Source organism: Rhyacophila brunnea, unplaced genomic scaffold (genome assembly GCF_057557595.1).
Source record: "Rhyacophila brunnea isolate RB1 unplaced genomic scaffold, BYU_Rbru_1.0 scaffold_10, whole genome shotgun sequence".
Taxonomy (NCBI): Eukaryota; Metazoa; Arthropoda; class Insecta; order Trichoptera; family Rhyacophilidae; genus Rhyacophila; species Rhyacophila brunnea.
The window spans coordinates 28,375,721-28,391,980 of NW_028232752.1; the positions used below are offsets into that span (position 1 = coordinate 28,375,721).

Genomic DNA, 16,260 nt, shown 5'->3' on the forward strand with positions numbered 1-16,260 from the left:
AAGTAAGTATTATAAGAATACGTCTTATAGCTTGACAATTTTAAAAGCTAAAATCGACAGTTCACTAATCTATTATAAAATATATAACGTACTTGACTCGACTGGTCCTCTGTCTCTGAAACAGTTCCATAGAGCTTAAAATGCACTCTGCGTGGCCCAGCTGGCAGGCCAACGTCAGAGTGTTAGCGCGGAAAAGCTTTCTCAGGTGGCTATCCGTCTCAGTTTCAGCCAATGTGAGTTCGTTCACGACATTCGTCATCAGTACTGACATGTGTTTCTGGAACATATTTTAATTTTTATAGGTACAGCAAAGCATTGAAAGAGGTTTTTTTTCTGCCAATCCCATTGGTTTTGGAAAGTGTAGAAGTTTATTAATACATCTTAGGCAATAAATGGCATACAAACTATTTTAATATAATTTTAATTCGACAATTACCAAATTTATAATTATTAATATCCAATGCTGGTGGTCAGGTCATGTATTAGAAAATTAAGGGAGGAATCCGAATTATATAAATTTAGAAGCAGATTTAGTGTTAGTGATATGTTTCCCCTCCGGCGACATTTTGCTATTTTTTTATTTTAAATACGACGTATTTAGGTAGTATTTTGTTTGAATTGTGCAATTTTCTCTTCTAGACCAGTTAGGGAGGGGTTTCTCGAGATTTTACAAAATGCTTGAATAAAGCCAATCATGACGCATTCACGCGGATGACGGTGAATGACTCATTAAAAGGTAGGCGACTCATGTAGTTTTAAGCAGTCGTACATGAACGCTGTACGTCTGCTTCTGATGTTTCTTTAAAAAGTAAAATATGTTATAAATTTTTGTTACTTATACATTTTGTTGATAATAAAATAATTATTTCAAGATTTTTTGACTTCTGTCATATTTCCAATATTTTTTTTTCATATGAAGGGCGGCAGCCACCCTTGGCGCGTCTCTGATTGTGTATCACTAATCTAAATAGATAGTTTAATCTAAAACATAATGTTATGAAATACAGAGCGTCTGAAAAAAAAAATATTTTTTTGAAACACCTTTACCTCCAAAGACTTAAGAGCATGGGGAACATTGAAAAACATTTGGCGCAAGTACGAAAATCCTGCGAAGCTGGCAGACCACGGGGCATAATCTGTCTCGTTCTGCAAGAACTGAATCACTTCAAACATCATTGTGTAATTCATCTTCTTCTCCCTGGCGAGATTGAAGACATCATCGACGATCTATAATATTAACAAGTGTTTTATTTATCCATTATCATGACAGACCTTATAGTCTTCTCAAGCGCTGGCTGAGTTGGGTCTAGGACGATTCGGCGTCGGGACAACTGGGTGCCACGCAATCGAATGGACATTGAAAATAAATAGACGTTCGTGAATTATAGGTACGTTTAAAATAAGTATACATTTAATATTACTATTTATATTTAAATTATTATATTATTATGTAATACTTGGCGAGAATTTAAATATGCACACGTAAATAATGATGCATACCTTTAAGTTCCAACGAGAAGAGACTTCTATTATTTTAATAAAATTCTTAATCTGCAAGTAGTAGATGGAAACTGATTAAAATTCCTCGTCTACTTTATGTATAAAATCGTAACGAACGTCTATTTGTTTCATTAGACAGTGTGGCGCCCAATAGTCCTGGCGTCCAGTTGTCCCATTCTTTCCGAGTTCAATTCCCGGCTAAGTCATAATACATCTATGTAAATTTCTCAAGCCTATGTATTTCTGTGATGTGTTTCATTTATGTAACTGGGCATTGTGTTGAAAAAATGGAATTCCGTAGAAGACTATATCAAACGATAGATCACCATTTTCACTATTCATAAAATATGGCCAACCACGGTATCGAGGTATCTGAGGATTGTTTTTTTTGCCATCGCTCAGTAGTTATGTAATAGGATTCCATCACGTCATATAGTATTACTGATCGAAAAAAGGACAATAATGTCGACCCTGTCATATGATTCCAGAAAGAAAATGTGTGCATTCTGGTATATTGTTTACGGTGGAAAAACAACCAAACATTTTCAATTTAAAATGTATTCAGCGTATCTTTTTCCATGGCGACTTTTCACTCGCGTATATAACCATTTTGCGGTGTCTCCAAGAATCACTATTGCTTACTCATATTCTTGCTTCATTCCAGCATCTTTAGTCCATTGTACCGAACGCAGATGGAATGTATCATGCTGGGATTATTTATTGTTAATACCTTGATTACTATAAGCAATTTCCTAAAATCTAGAGTAGGTAACCATGGTAATAGCAAGTCAATACCGCCGACATACGGTGGGTATAATGGAATAAAAAGCAATTCATACTACCATAAATGCCACGATTAAGTAAACACCTGACAACGAGAAGGTTAGAGCCTAAAAGAGTACAATTAACTACCCTCAAAATACATGAATACATTTTAAGAATGGTGTCAGTCTCTTTCCACTTAGAAGAAGTTACATTAAAGGTTCGTGCTCTTCAATCGTATGAACAATGGGTAGAGTAGGTACATATTATTAATATTGGATCTCCATATATATTTGTTTTTCTTAAATTTACTAAAAAGTCAATAAATTTATTACCTGAGCTCTATTTAGGGTATGAATTTCAGTTCTTTCAGGGCCCATTAGAGTCTTCGCCAACATCATCCAAGTGTGGTCATCGTAGTTAACTCTGTAGTATCCTATAGTTAATAATACAATGCATGTATGGTAACCCAAAATCAGCATATTATCAATAATAATTGAAAAGAAATATTAAATTTGTATAAAAACTGAGATGTTTTACATTTCCATGTCACATCTAGAGGTTGTACAACAGTGAGAATGTGAGTAAAAAAATATTAAAGCGAATTTAAAACTGAAATAAGCAGTTGGCGTTGATCTGAAATGGAAACTCTTAAATTAGGAGGTGAATTTTCTTGGCAAGAAGAGCAACAAGAAAATGTCGAGGCCATAAAGAAAATGTGTCAAAGCAAATGCATGTGATAGATTTTCACCACAGGGCATCCCCAGAAAAAAAGTAAATGGAGTCCATTCTACCATCCCCACGTCCAGTACCTTGGTATACCTCAGCTGAGGCATAGTCTAAAAAGATCGTGACTAGGCGATGCGCGGATAGCGGGTCGAGCAAGCCGAATGAAATATAATTTGTCATAAAAGTTCAACATGCGTCCATGTAATGTTCTGTTTATTGTTCTATTAATAACAATAATAATATATTCATTGACATGTTTTCTTTTTCAAGTACATGCGGAACGTTGTTTAGTCATCTTTACACGATTTAAAAATATATTCATCCAACTCGATCACAAAAGAAATTGACGTGCGAACAGGTCGACTATCCCTCTCCGAATGGCAACGCGGCCAAAATTTCATTCCACATAGTGTTTAAAATTATTTTCCGTTTCACTTATACGCTCTTAAAGAGAAATGAGCTGAGGCTATAACATACACTATATAAAAGATTTGATGTCCTCATGGGAAGAAACGATTCGCAGCTCTGCGATGAATGTGATGTTTTGGAGGACATTGTACATGTACAGTGCCCTAAATATAAACGACACAGAGTGCAGCTGCAAATTGCAGATATCTTTGAGAAGAATGTCGACGAATTGAAATGTGCCTTGGCGGTGGTAGGACGAAAGAGTTTGGCAGAATTGTAGAGTTCTTTAACAGAATTAGAGTGAGGGCCTGATCGGCGGATTTTCTTCTAGATGAGAAGAGGCGATATTACAGTCGCAATCAAAGCCTCGGTAAAATCATATTAAAAAATGCCGAGACTTTGAACCGGACCGAAATTTTATAAATTCACCTGTCAAACTTCTAATATACCTAGTTGACATATTGAAAACTACAATTCGGCACATTAATTTCATCGAGCATATTCACCTGTTTGTTGTTTATTGAAAACAACCCACTCGTGTCCTTTCACTGCTTTGTTTTTGGTAACACTCTTAGTTTTCATTACGAATAGTGGTTTGGTGTCATTAAACATTGCGCTATTTTTCGTTGCGAAGGTAATTGGAATCTGATATAGAGTGTCTGGGACATTTTCTCCATATTTCACGAATCTTTCCTGAAAAATAAGGTGTGTGTGACATACAAAATTATGTAGATTTGATTTAAACGTATTTAGGCAATAGAAGAGAAATATTTCTTTTTTTCTATTCTGCACCGGAAAAATCTTCATAGAGATCATGTAACTACCAGATACGATCAATGAAATTTAAACGAAGACTACTAAGAATCAAACGTGCATATTATTATTATTGCAAAATAATAACAAGCAAATGCACACGCAGCAGATTCACAGTCAATAAATATGCAAGCCTTCGATACAAATCACGTACTCACTCACTCGCACCCCACTCTCTCGGAAGCATTTGCATTCATCACATCGCGTCACACCTCGTTACGTCAGTCACGTCATTTCACAGGGTTAAAAATATAATCTACTTGCTTTCTACGGCGATAGTATTTATCTGTTTTGTGATCTGATTCACTATCGTCGTTATTATAAATTTTTTCATTGTAATAACTAATAACATTTATATATTTTTGGGGGAATAAAAAAGGGTATTATCTCACTCACACGCTATCCTACGTGAGTCTTATCATTAGAACCTTACCTACCATCTCCCTTATTCACATCCCCATATTTTATTCTAAATCATCAAAGTAATTGAAATCTAAAAGAAAACAAGAAGCTAATAATTTGTTCACCCAACATTTATGGTCAAGCATTAATATATTGATTAATTTGTATTCGTTAAAATATAAAGATAACATTAACCTGAACTTATCATATCCAACGCTGCTAAGTAAACGTTTTTCCCTAACCCTTAATTGCATGATGCCGTCCTTTAATAATAGCAGCAAACTGTATTATTCATTATATTTTTTGTATGAATGGAATTTTATTTAAAAACTAGCAATTCTCTGTAATGGACAAAGTCTGCTGACAAAAGGGTTATTGTTTAAGAGTTAAAGTAATATATACATTAAAGTGTTGCCATTGTGAATTTAATGGTTAATCTAGCATTAAGCAACGCCACGAATATTTTTCAAATAAAAATTTTAAATTGATATTTTTAAATAAAATATCTTACGGGGTATTTTTGTTAGGACAAAAACACTAGTTGTTAAAATGTCAACCCCTACATCATAAGCAACTTGGATTCTACATACATAATTAGAAAATACCTTAGAAACATACCTATTAAAAAAAAACCTTGAAATAAATGTGATACCGGACGGAAATTGAAGCCACCTGCGCCCTACCTAAATACGACTAAATTTACTAATAATCATGCAACTGAAGCACTTTACAATTTTGCTAATGTTGACGATTGACTTTGTGGTTTAAAGCAAAGTACTAATAATAGTTAAGTAATTACCTGGATTGCTAGTCAGCGTCTGGATCTCTTTTTAAACTGTAATCTTAATATACTTGCACTTGCTAATAATTAAATAAACTATTTTTTTATTAAACGAATAATTCACAAGATTCTAAAATGTGACATTCTTTATTGAACATATGTACATCATTTTGAAACACCTCAGAAACAAACATAATAAATAATGTTTGAGACTTTCGCGGTTGTTTTTTATAGTACCTAATAGATTCTTGTGTTTACACCACGTGTACTCAAACATTCTTTACTCAACGTTTCGTTGCAGACGCCATTATCAAGAGAGATGTGTTATGATAAAGTGTATGAATGCAAACGTCGCTCTAAGAATGCCAAAAGGAATTAGATTAGCTAATACCAGATATACCGGATTGAATATTGGATTTTGCTGAGATTTTGACATGACTAGCCTTGGCGTTTTTAATCGTGACGTCCGTAAACCATCATCCCTTTTAATATTTCTAGGGTTTCTATGAATGTCGATGGCCATCGGTGGAATATTACGATACATAATAGATTTTGTCGTATTTATTTCGATACATAGGCGGTCAGTCTGGTATTTCGTCCTGTCAAATAAATTGTTATTTTACCCCAACTGCCATATTTTTGTTGATCATCATTTAAAAATACTACTAAATTGCGACACCCTGTAGCCATTAAAAACCCAACGCTAAAGGAGAAGATATTTTCTAATCTGATTTCTATTCAATTTGACGATACAGTACATTTTATCTTTGTTTCTCACCTGTGAAATCTTCATAGTACCAGTGTCGTAATCGATGTTGACCGTAAGCAACGGATATCCTGCCTGACTTGTCCATGAACCCATGACACTATTGATGGTAACATCTGGATAGTTCTGCAATGAATTTGCTGCAGTGGCAGCCGTTTGCAGGGCATTGAACAAATCTTCTGGGATAACTGTTTGGAATTTCCTAAAAGAAAAATAATGTGAATGTGTAGTTTTCCCTTTGTATGGTTATAGAAAATGTACTAGATATATTATGTTCGATGCAAGTAAATTAAACAAAAAATAAACATCGTTCGAATATAATAACATGCAGTATTAGACTAATGATAGCACGCGTGAAATACGGAAAAAAGTAGACAAATTAATGTAGGTACACAGAATAATGGAGTGGACTAATTTGATTTTTTTATATCCATTCAGTGACATTACGTTTTATAACTTTACACTTTTTACTACACTGATAAGCCTCTTTGTCTGATTACCTCGCATAAAATTAAATCAAATGATATTCACTTATATTAATATATGAAGTAATAAATAAATAAATACATTACATATTATTTACATACTATATTATTACATACATAATATATTACTTTACATCAGTATCGAGGTTGACTGAAAGCTCGAGCGAACCCACGCTATCGAAAATTGTTGGATCTAAGCGCGCACCCTTGTACCCGCACCTCACCTCACCATTCTTCACCGTTGCTATATAGGTAACTACTTAACCTGCTCGTGATGAATTGTTACACGTGTGTTATTGTTTAACAGAATCTTTCATGATTTCAAAAGCAATTGATAACAATAATGTAGTCTATTAGCTGTGCAAGTTTAGAAGAAGCATTAAGTACCTATGTATTGTTATTTTTGTTTCCCTCACGTGAAAGTTGTTTTCAAATTAACGATAAGAAAACCAGCGTGGCCTCGTCGTATTACATTACTCTGACCTGTTACATGAGTGAGAGAGAGATGTCAATCCACGATTTAAACTTAAACTATAGCGTAGTTACCCGAACGTAGCATTGGAGTAGATTTTTGTTGTTATCACCATTATTATAAAATCTGCCCAACGTTACTAATTTCACTTGGATGATGATATTATAGTACCTACTCAATATAATATAATATAATTAATTACTTCGCGGAAAGATGACCATTCAATCCAGCTTTGAAAGCCTCTGTTCCCATTAAATGTTCAATCATCCTGATGACAGATGCGCCCTTGTTGTACGAGATGGATCCGAAATGAAGGGCGATATCAGTGGGCGAGTTCACGCCTGGATGTGACATCGGCGAGGATGTGATAGAAGTGTCGACTTGGAAGGCAGTTTGTATCTGAGCCACCGGGAATTGGGTCATCATTTCCAAATTCTCCACCTGGAAGATAAACATTCAAATTATTATTATAATAATAATAATATGCAAATCAGTGCAAACTAATAGGTTTGAAACAAGATCATAGTTTAATACTACTCTGAAATATGATTAATTTTTCTCATCAATATCCAGAGCAGAAGCCATCTTGTATGTATGACGTCACACGCCATCCTCCACGATTTTAAGCAAAACACCTGATGCTTTATAATAATTATATAATGTAGGAATTGCAATACTCAATGAACATACCTTTAAATACCGGTATTACGATATTTCTTATCGAATACCGGTATTCGTCAAAACATAATATAGAAACAAAGTAGTAGCTATCAATAAATATAACTACTAAAATCTAACACTATTTTATAGCAACCTAAATTATTATACTATTATTATTTATTATTATTTATTTCCTGATACAAAAAATCTCTCTGAAATTCAACGTTTGTTGGATATACTATGAACGTTGGATCAATAATTATAGAATAATTTGAAATATTTGCCACGAATATTCTCTTTTTCAAAATATGTTAATTCATCGCGACATATAATATTATTATAACGCGTATATTTGAGGGATTTTGTTTTATTATTATTTAACTTTTGTTGGTTTCAGTCAATATATTTGCGTTTTATTTGGCAGTGTAAAACTTATGCAATACATTGTCATGTACATGCAATCATTTAAATATATGCCCCAAAAATTTTACACCGCATTGCTTTTGACGGGTCCATAGTTTCTGAAATTTCGTAGGTAAAGCAATCGGGGACGTTCATGGTGTTTGGTGATATATAGTCAATAAGATATCGGTAGATGGAGCGGTTTGAAGTCAATTAGGTTTTAAATCGCTGAGTAAAAACTTTTCTGTTCTGTTTACTAATGTCTTGTCCAGATGGCGCGATTTGACTCGCGCGTACAAATTCGCTCGCATTCCAGGTACATGTGACCTCACTGAGCCGTCCACATCCACTCGTAGCGTATCGCGGCGAAACACGCGTCACCTGCACAAACTCTAACCATGGGTTTTGATCTCAACCAATTCATAATGTGAAATCCATTATTTAATTGAAATCGTTAGCGTAGTTTTTCACAGACGAAGTACACGGACTGTTAGAAATGCATTTTTTGTGAGAAAAAATAACAATAATATTTACCATGTCAGGGAGACGATATTGGAAATATCTTGCGAAACCCTCGTTGAGCCAAGTATAGCTCCACCAGTCACAGGTGACGAGATCACCGAACCACATGTGAGCGATTTCGTGAGCCAGGATACCGTTAGAGTTTTGTCTATGCTTAGCTGATGATTCCGTCTCATCAATCATCAAGGATGCTTCCCTATAAATTAATGTTTATAAACAAATTAAAAATATTAAAAGCGATCAGCGAGTATCAGGTAAGTGAGTATATAAATCTCGCGTCAATTAATTATAACCAAAGATGTCGAATAAAACTTATATAATATGAAAATGTTATGTATGTAAAACCAAAGTATGAAACCGAATAATTCCAATGTCAACTTATTTGTATACAAACTGAAGAGTTAGAAGTATTATTAATAATACTAATGATAAATTGAGACTTTGAAATTTTGAAAGAGAAACCACAGAAGCCTCTGACAAAATCACAGAACAGGTAATAAGTAGAAATGAGACGTCAGTCGGCATTGACGAAGAATTTGACGTGAAATTTGCTATATGACTTATTATATATTCTATATAACACTACAACCGGCCAAGAGGCCTAATGATAGTAGTGGAGTGAAACTGTAGTGTATTTAGTAATATAAGTAAAACAATCACAAATACTCAGGCTTTGAGAAAATCACACTAATATATTATGACCTCACCGGGATCAAACCTGGATCTCCCGGATGAAAGGTCAGCGCTGTACGCATTGTAATAACGGGCAAGCCTTAAGTTAAAAAAATAAAAAACCTCCAGAATAATTACTAATATTGAATGCGCATTTCGTTTACGTGACAAACTTTAATGCATAGGTATTATGCGGCTATCGGCGCCTATTGAGGGTAGTTTATCATATTTATATAATCATCATCATCATCATCAGCCTGAATCTATCCACTGCTGGATGAAGGCCTCTTCAAGTTGCTTCCACTTCTCTCGGTCCTGTGCATTGCGTTGCCACGTACTTCCGCAGAACTTTATCATTTCATCGATCCAGCGGCCTCTAGGTCTACCTTGTGGACGTTTTGTACTTCTTGGATACCACTGGATGACTAGATTTGTCCAACGATTGTCTCTTCTTCGAGCTATGTGTCCAGCCCATCTCCATTTAAGGCTTTTAATAAACTTTATTACATCGCAAACCCTTGTCTGCTTCCTTATCCACTCATTCCTCTTTTTGTCCTTTCGCGTTATGCCCAGCATGCACATGCATATTTATATAATATTGAGTTATTAAAGTTGTTACAATAAGTTAGCCGTCTAAACTTTCAAAACTGTCTATCTCGCTCTAAAAGTTAACACAGCCAAGAGAGGTGCTGTTAAAACATAACACTTTTTGGCAGTTCAGACGGTTATTTTTTTATAACAATTAACCGAATCAATACATACATATGATAGACTACCCTCGATAGCCGCTGATAGCAGCCTTGTGTATAGAAAAGATGTGCAGATGTAACTATTGAAAATAACACAAATTTTAACAGTTGTTGGAGTGTCTCCCATACTTCTCAATACACTGAACTCCCCATTTACACGGTAGATACGTTCTAATTGGTTCTACCCTATACCGTGTTAAAAAAAACGTGTAAAAAAGGTATACACTAAAATAATTAAAAAAATCAAAGGTATCAAAAATTATTCACTATGTTTTAACACATTCTGGCCAAATTGGTCTCCAACATGCATTCAGAGTTGATGGCTTTGCACTGTGTCATTTCGAAATCGTGTAAAAACCGTGTAAAAAGGGAGTTCAGTGTACTTTATTTCAGCCTCACCCAGACAGTAACCCAGTAAATAATATTGTCTTCAACATCTTTGATGAAAATCCAGTTACAGATAAGTCTAGTTCAGACTATTTCGTAAAAAAAAGATTCTCAAAAATGTAAACATCTATTACAAATTGGCTCAGAAACAACGAAGAAGAAGGAACAAACAAAATAAATATATAATTAGTTCAACTATATACCTGTATGTAAGTAATCCCCAGTTCTCCATAGCACCGGCTGAGAAGTCAGGAATAGCTGCTTGGTCCATCTTCATCTTAGGATTCATCTCGTAGTACTTGATCATGGTGAATTCATCCATTTTTTTGACAAGATTCTGACCCGTGATGAAAGGGTAAGCACCCATGTTACTGGCCTGGGGTCTGGCCCAAACGCCGAACTTTTTATCTGTGGTCTGCTTGGCAGCGACGTAATCTGATACTATAAACGCTACCAGATACGTAGACATCTTAGGAGTCGGAAAAAATGTTTCACTGGTCCTTGTGGGTGGGCTAAAAAATATGAAGATATTTATAATTATAACATACATAATTTTGAAAACCCTTCTGACAAAATATATTATAAGTACATAAGCAACAGAAAAAATCTTTTTTAAAAAAGACACCCCGCAAGAATCGAAACTGCATCTCTCGGGTATCGCGCCCATGCACATAGACCACTATGCTAAAGGCGTCATACTTCATTGCGACAACTTTTAAAAGCTACTATTGGTGATCGGCTCGTGTATTTTAAATCAAAATAGGTATTAATTTAATTACTAAGATTTTTCCCAATCTCCAAGATTTTTTGTTGTTACTTACCTGAACTTGCTAATAATTTTTAATTAACTATTTTTTTTAGATTTAAGAATGTAACATTCTAATTAATAATTAGACTTTTTGAAAAAGTAAGACACCTCGCAGTGTACGTTTAATAATTAGAATGTTACATTCTTAAATCTTGTGAATTATTCGTTGAATGAAAAAATATTTATATAAGTGTTTTTCTCATACCTATCAGTTTATATATAAAATTTGGTTATTTAATAGCACATTCAATTAGGATGTAAGTAAATATTTCGTTCGTTCATACAAATTGTAACTTCATCGCAACAATTTTCTTTAATGTACTGAAAAGATGTTTGATTACTTCGTAGTGTTTAATGGTTTTTTTAATACTAACGGGAGCGCTCGATTTTTTTTTGCGGAAGCAATGACTGATTTTGAGGCCCCCCGCCATCAAAAAAAATAAAAATCATAAATTCCAATAATTACCTACTAATATATCCAGTAAAATATCAATGTACCCTAGAATCACACCCTTTGACTAAACATAGTAATTATTATTATATATGATAATAATAACACATAACTAATAATATTAGTGGATTATTTTATGTTGACAAGTATGTACTAGATATATGCTTGAGTGAATGATAGAAGCCCCTTTGATGTTAGTCGCAAGGATTCTGTTATGCTTTATACACAAATACTTAATACACTTTTTTCTACAATTCTGGTAGAATTGAACAATATTATAATGAATTTGAACTATTTCGAGGTCCCCTTTGAAATATTCAAGTGTCAAATGCGTCAAAAAATCGCTGACAGTCCTGCCTTACGAGATAACAGTGTACCGCAAAAATCTATCGGGCCGTCCGACCTGATTGCCACAGAAGTCAACTTTGTAGCTTTTCGAATAATTACGGCGTCTTAGCTTTGTCTTTGGCATCCGTATTGTTTAAGCTATGTTTTTTTTTGTATTATATTTTAATTATTTTTTTGGTTGGTTCTCCGTGCTCCTCTTTCTTATGGGCACTTTTATTAAATTAAGTCTCTGTAAACTTAGTCACCCCCGTCTCAGTACCCCCGATGGCCCCGCGGCTTAAGCGCTGGCCTATAGAGTCGAGGATCGCAGGTTCGAGTCCTAGGTCTGGCAAATACCTACACACATTGTTTTTCAATTTGTGTATGAGTCAGAGTATGGACCTAATAGGTTGAGCAAGTGGCTGATACCCATTTCTCGTTAAAAAAAAACAAAATCTGTTAATTCAAAACCCCCACTCTGTTGAGGCCCATATGATCGTTTTTGGATCGGAAATGGTCGGAGAAAAACTCTGTCAAATTACACTTGAGTGCGCAGTGACCTCGGTCTTGGGTATCTGATCCTGAGACATTCCTAGGCGTAAACAACTGCCGATGCTTCACATTGTGAATTGTGATGTGTTACTCTCGGTAAAAATCGAGTTTGGTGCGTGTTTGTACCGTAATATATATACATACATAGTATCTACTACAGTCACTTTACCAGTGTCATTTGAGAGGTCGTCCAAACTGACGTTCATTTGAACGGTAAGAGTCACTTTTCGAATTAGAACTGATTAAATACTTACATACTCGTACGTGTAGTTTTAGTCGGATCAATTGGCATGTTTGATAGAGAGGTGCTGAATTCGTCAGGACGGTTTATGGTAATTGTAAAAATCGCCTTGTATTTCGGTTCGTCGAAACACGGGAACACCTTTCTTGCGTGGACAGGCTGGAACTGTGTTGTACCCATCCATCTTTAAAAAACCAAGTAATCATATAAAAATGTATCATTTTAATAATTCTTAATTGGAATAAAAGTGGTAAGCCCTAAACATCCCGTTATATTAACAAAAGAGAAAATCTCTAACAATACTGTGTTCTACAACGACACATTTTAAAATTTAACTATTCTTCATTAGTGTTAGATGAATTTTATTTGATTTAGTAGACAACGACGAAAGAAGAAGAAATATCTTATTATATGGGTAAGAAAAATTGTATGCGCTTCAATATTTTTAGAAAATTATCGATCAGTACGGTTTAGACCAGGTATTCCCAACCCGCGGCCCTAGCCCAATTGAAGTTTTCAGCTTTCTATATTATTTTGCATTTTGGTATCAATACAATTTAAAAAAATATATCGTAAATTTACCACATTTAACGTGGAGGTGGAATCAGCGCCTCCAAATTTAACTAATTGAGCTAAAAAACTGCAATAAAGCATACAGTTAAAGTGCACGATCGAAGGGAATAAGCTTAAGTTTTATCAGAAATATATCCTCGAAGATAAATTTCCAAAATTAAAACGACTAGCACTGTGCATTACAGCAGCATTAATTTGGCACTACATATCGCTGCAAATCGTTCTTTTCGAAATTAAATGTAGTAAAAACGAAATATCGCATCTGGTTGTTCGATGAAAACACGACCAATCAAATGCGATGCTCGTCGGCTAAATTACCAGACAATATACAAAACAGGTGTCACATTAATTATAAGGTAAAAAAATGTTTTGAATAAATTCTTTGTTTTATTTTTATGTGTGGCTCAGTAATGTTTTTTTTTGGCCCACCAAACGATTTGGGTTGGGCACCCCTGGCTTAGACAATTTCCTTTTTCGACCACTCTAAGGAGTTGGCGTTTTTGTATGTCAGTTAATCTTTAAATTTATATACGACGCAAATTGTGCTTACTTCACTTTGTCCTCTTGTTTGTAAGAACTTCTGTAAAAACCACTCATGTCTTCGCGTATCACTCCTGTGAATTGTATTGTAATCGTATACTGCTTGGTTTTTTCCAAATCCTCTTTCAGGTGAATGGTAAAAAAATCGTATTTTTTGTCAAATTCTAAAGGTTCCGTGTCTCTTAAAAGAACCACATTATTATCTTGGTCCATGACACTTATTTGTTTATTTATTTCTAAGTCTTTTGAATGCATTGTTATCTTTTTCGAAAAAACCTTTTTTGGGTTAACAGATATAGCGACACTTCCTACAAACGTGAAAGCTTTCGCGTCTCCGGTATCAAAATATGGAGTCAGCGTCAATTTGTATTCCAGGACTTCGAAGTCATCCGGAAGTCTGTAACCTGGATCAGTCGCTGTCGGTCTCATGAGTGAGAACACGTCATCTGTGGGGAGTGGGTTTGCGAATAGACATTGGATGACCATGCAGAGGCATATTAATAATAGAAACTTTACCGCCATAACTGAAACAAAATAAAAACGCATTAAATGCATAAACACAGTCTGCAATGTGTAGTCCAGCCAATGAATGCTCAAAAGATGGGTGAGTGCATAGAATATGTCACAATTTTGACTTCAGGACTTTGTTAGAAGTAGTTAGTAGGTAAACATACTAAAAGTCCCCGTCCCTGGGAAGTGAGCTAAAGGCGGGCGGGGGGTCGAAAGATTCCATTTTTTGGTTTTCCGCTTATATCTTGGAAACGGTGTATGCAAAAAAATGTTTCAAATAAAAATGAAAGTTTCTTATAAAATTGTTTCTATACATATTTATCGAATTCCCAACGGTTTCTGAGATATACGTTATTGAAAATCGATAATTTTCGAAAAAATCATTTTTACCTCACTCTTTTTGTCGAAAATTTGCTTCTAGTTTCTCTTACAATCGTTTCTCAGAAAAAATGTCTGAAATGAAGTTGTAGAAAATTAAATTTCCTGCGATAATTTTTTATCTAATTCTAATATATATTGAATCTTAATTTAATATGATAATTTACGATTTCACGAACCGGAACGGCGCTCCGGTGCGCTCCGGTCCATTTCGAGCACTGCACCAGACCTAAATGGATCCCTTCAGGCTAAGTCAGTGAAAAGAGGTTGTGGTAGACATAATAAGGAAGCGGAGACGTTTCCCAGAGGCAGTCAAGGACTACGTTGGGTAGTCGTGTCGATGACTAATAAATATGTAAGGCACTGGCTGATCCCGGGTTTGATTCCCGATAAGGTCATAATAACATAGATAATTTGAAAAGTCTTCAGATATATCTCTATATATATAAAAATCTCGTGTCACGATGTTTGTGGTTAAACTCCTCCGAAATGGCTCGACCGATTTTTATGAATTTTTTTATGTATATTTGTTAGGTATGAGAATAGGTCAACAAGTATATTTCATACCGCTAGATGATTAGGGTATCTCTATCCAGAAAAATTTTCTTTTATTTTTTTGACAATTTTTTTTTTGTATTTTTTTTATTATTTGGCATAAAAAATATCCATAACCCCAAATTTTCACCCTCCTACCCCCACCCTCCCATTTTTTAATCACGATTTTATTATTTTTCTATGAACAAATTTAACCGTCGTCAAACAGAACGAAATTATTTATGTTGTTGAATGACAGATGGCGCTACGTCCGAGAAGAATTCAAGAGAAGCGTCGCGTCATTTTGACATTTCATTCGGCATACCACAACGCAGTGCGTGCAAAAATTTGTACGATTTATTTTATTTATCTATTTTTATGTGCGTGTATTACAGTGCACAATGCCAGCAAGAGGCAAGGGGTGCCATTTGGGCCGTAAAACGAATAAAGCAACAAACATGCGAAATAGTAGAGCAGAAAGAACAGACGAACAAATCAAACAAGATAACAAAAACGTGCCTGTAAGCATGTCACAATTGCGTGCATCTCAATCACAAGAGGTACGAGCTGAACGAAATCAACAACGACAATTGGAACGGAGCCAAGCGCGCCGGTTCGTAGTTAATACACGCAGAGCAAATGACCGACATTGCCAACAAGTACATCGAACATTTACATCCGCTTCGTTCCTTCGTCTCGCATTCGAGTACGAGCCAGATATTGAATATTCCGCTCATCCGAAAGTGCTGATTGGTGCTATGGACAAAGAATGTCCCCATTGTCATGCGCTCAAATTCAAACATGAGTCAGCCGGGATGTGTTGCGCATCAGGAAAA

At 35.0% G+C, this 16,260-nt stretch overlaps 1 protein-coding gene across 1 annotated transcript in view; it reads right to left on the reverse strand.

Moving 5' to 3' along the window:
- The window catches only part of LOC147079054 (membrane alanyl aminopeptidase-like), a 59,292-nt gene that overhangs the window by 4,810 nt on the left and 38,222 nt on the right, over positions 1-16,260 (reverse strand). The window contains exons 13-22 of the mRNA XM_085955775.1: positions 14,013-14,526; positions 12,903-13,073; positions 10,714-11,022; positions 8,715-8,898; positions 7,321-7,559; positions 6,174-6,363; positions 3,906-4,092; positions 2,598-2,698; positions 1,048-1,227; positions 93-277 (exon numbers count right to left, since the gene is read on the reverse strand). Of these exons, the coding sequence (XP_085811901.1) occupies positions 93-277; positions 1,048-1,227; positions 2,598-2,698; positions 3,906-4,092; positions 6,174-6,363; positions 7,321-7,559; positions 8,715-8,898; positions 10,714-11,022; positions 12,903-13,073; positions 14,013-14,526 (2,260 nt within the window). The remainder of the gene's footprint in view (positions 1-92; positions 278-1,047; positions 1,228-2,597; positions 2,699-3,905; positions 4,093-6,173; positions 6,364-7,320; positions 7,560-8,714; positions 8,899-10,713; positions 11,023-12,902; positions 13,074-14,012; positions 14,527-16,260) is intronic.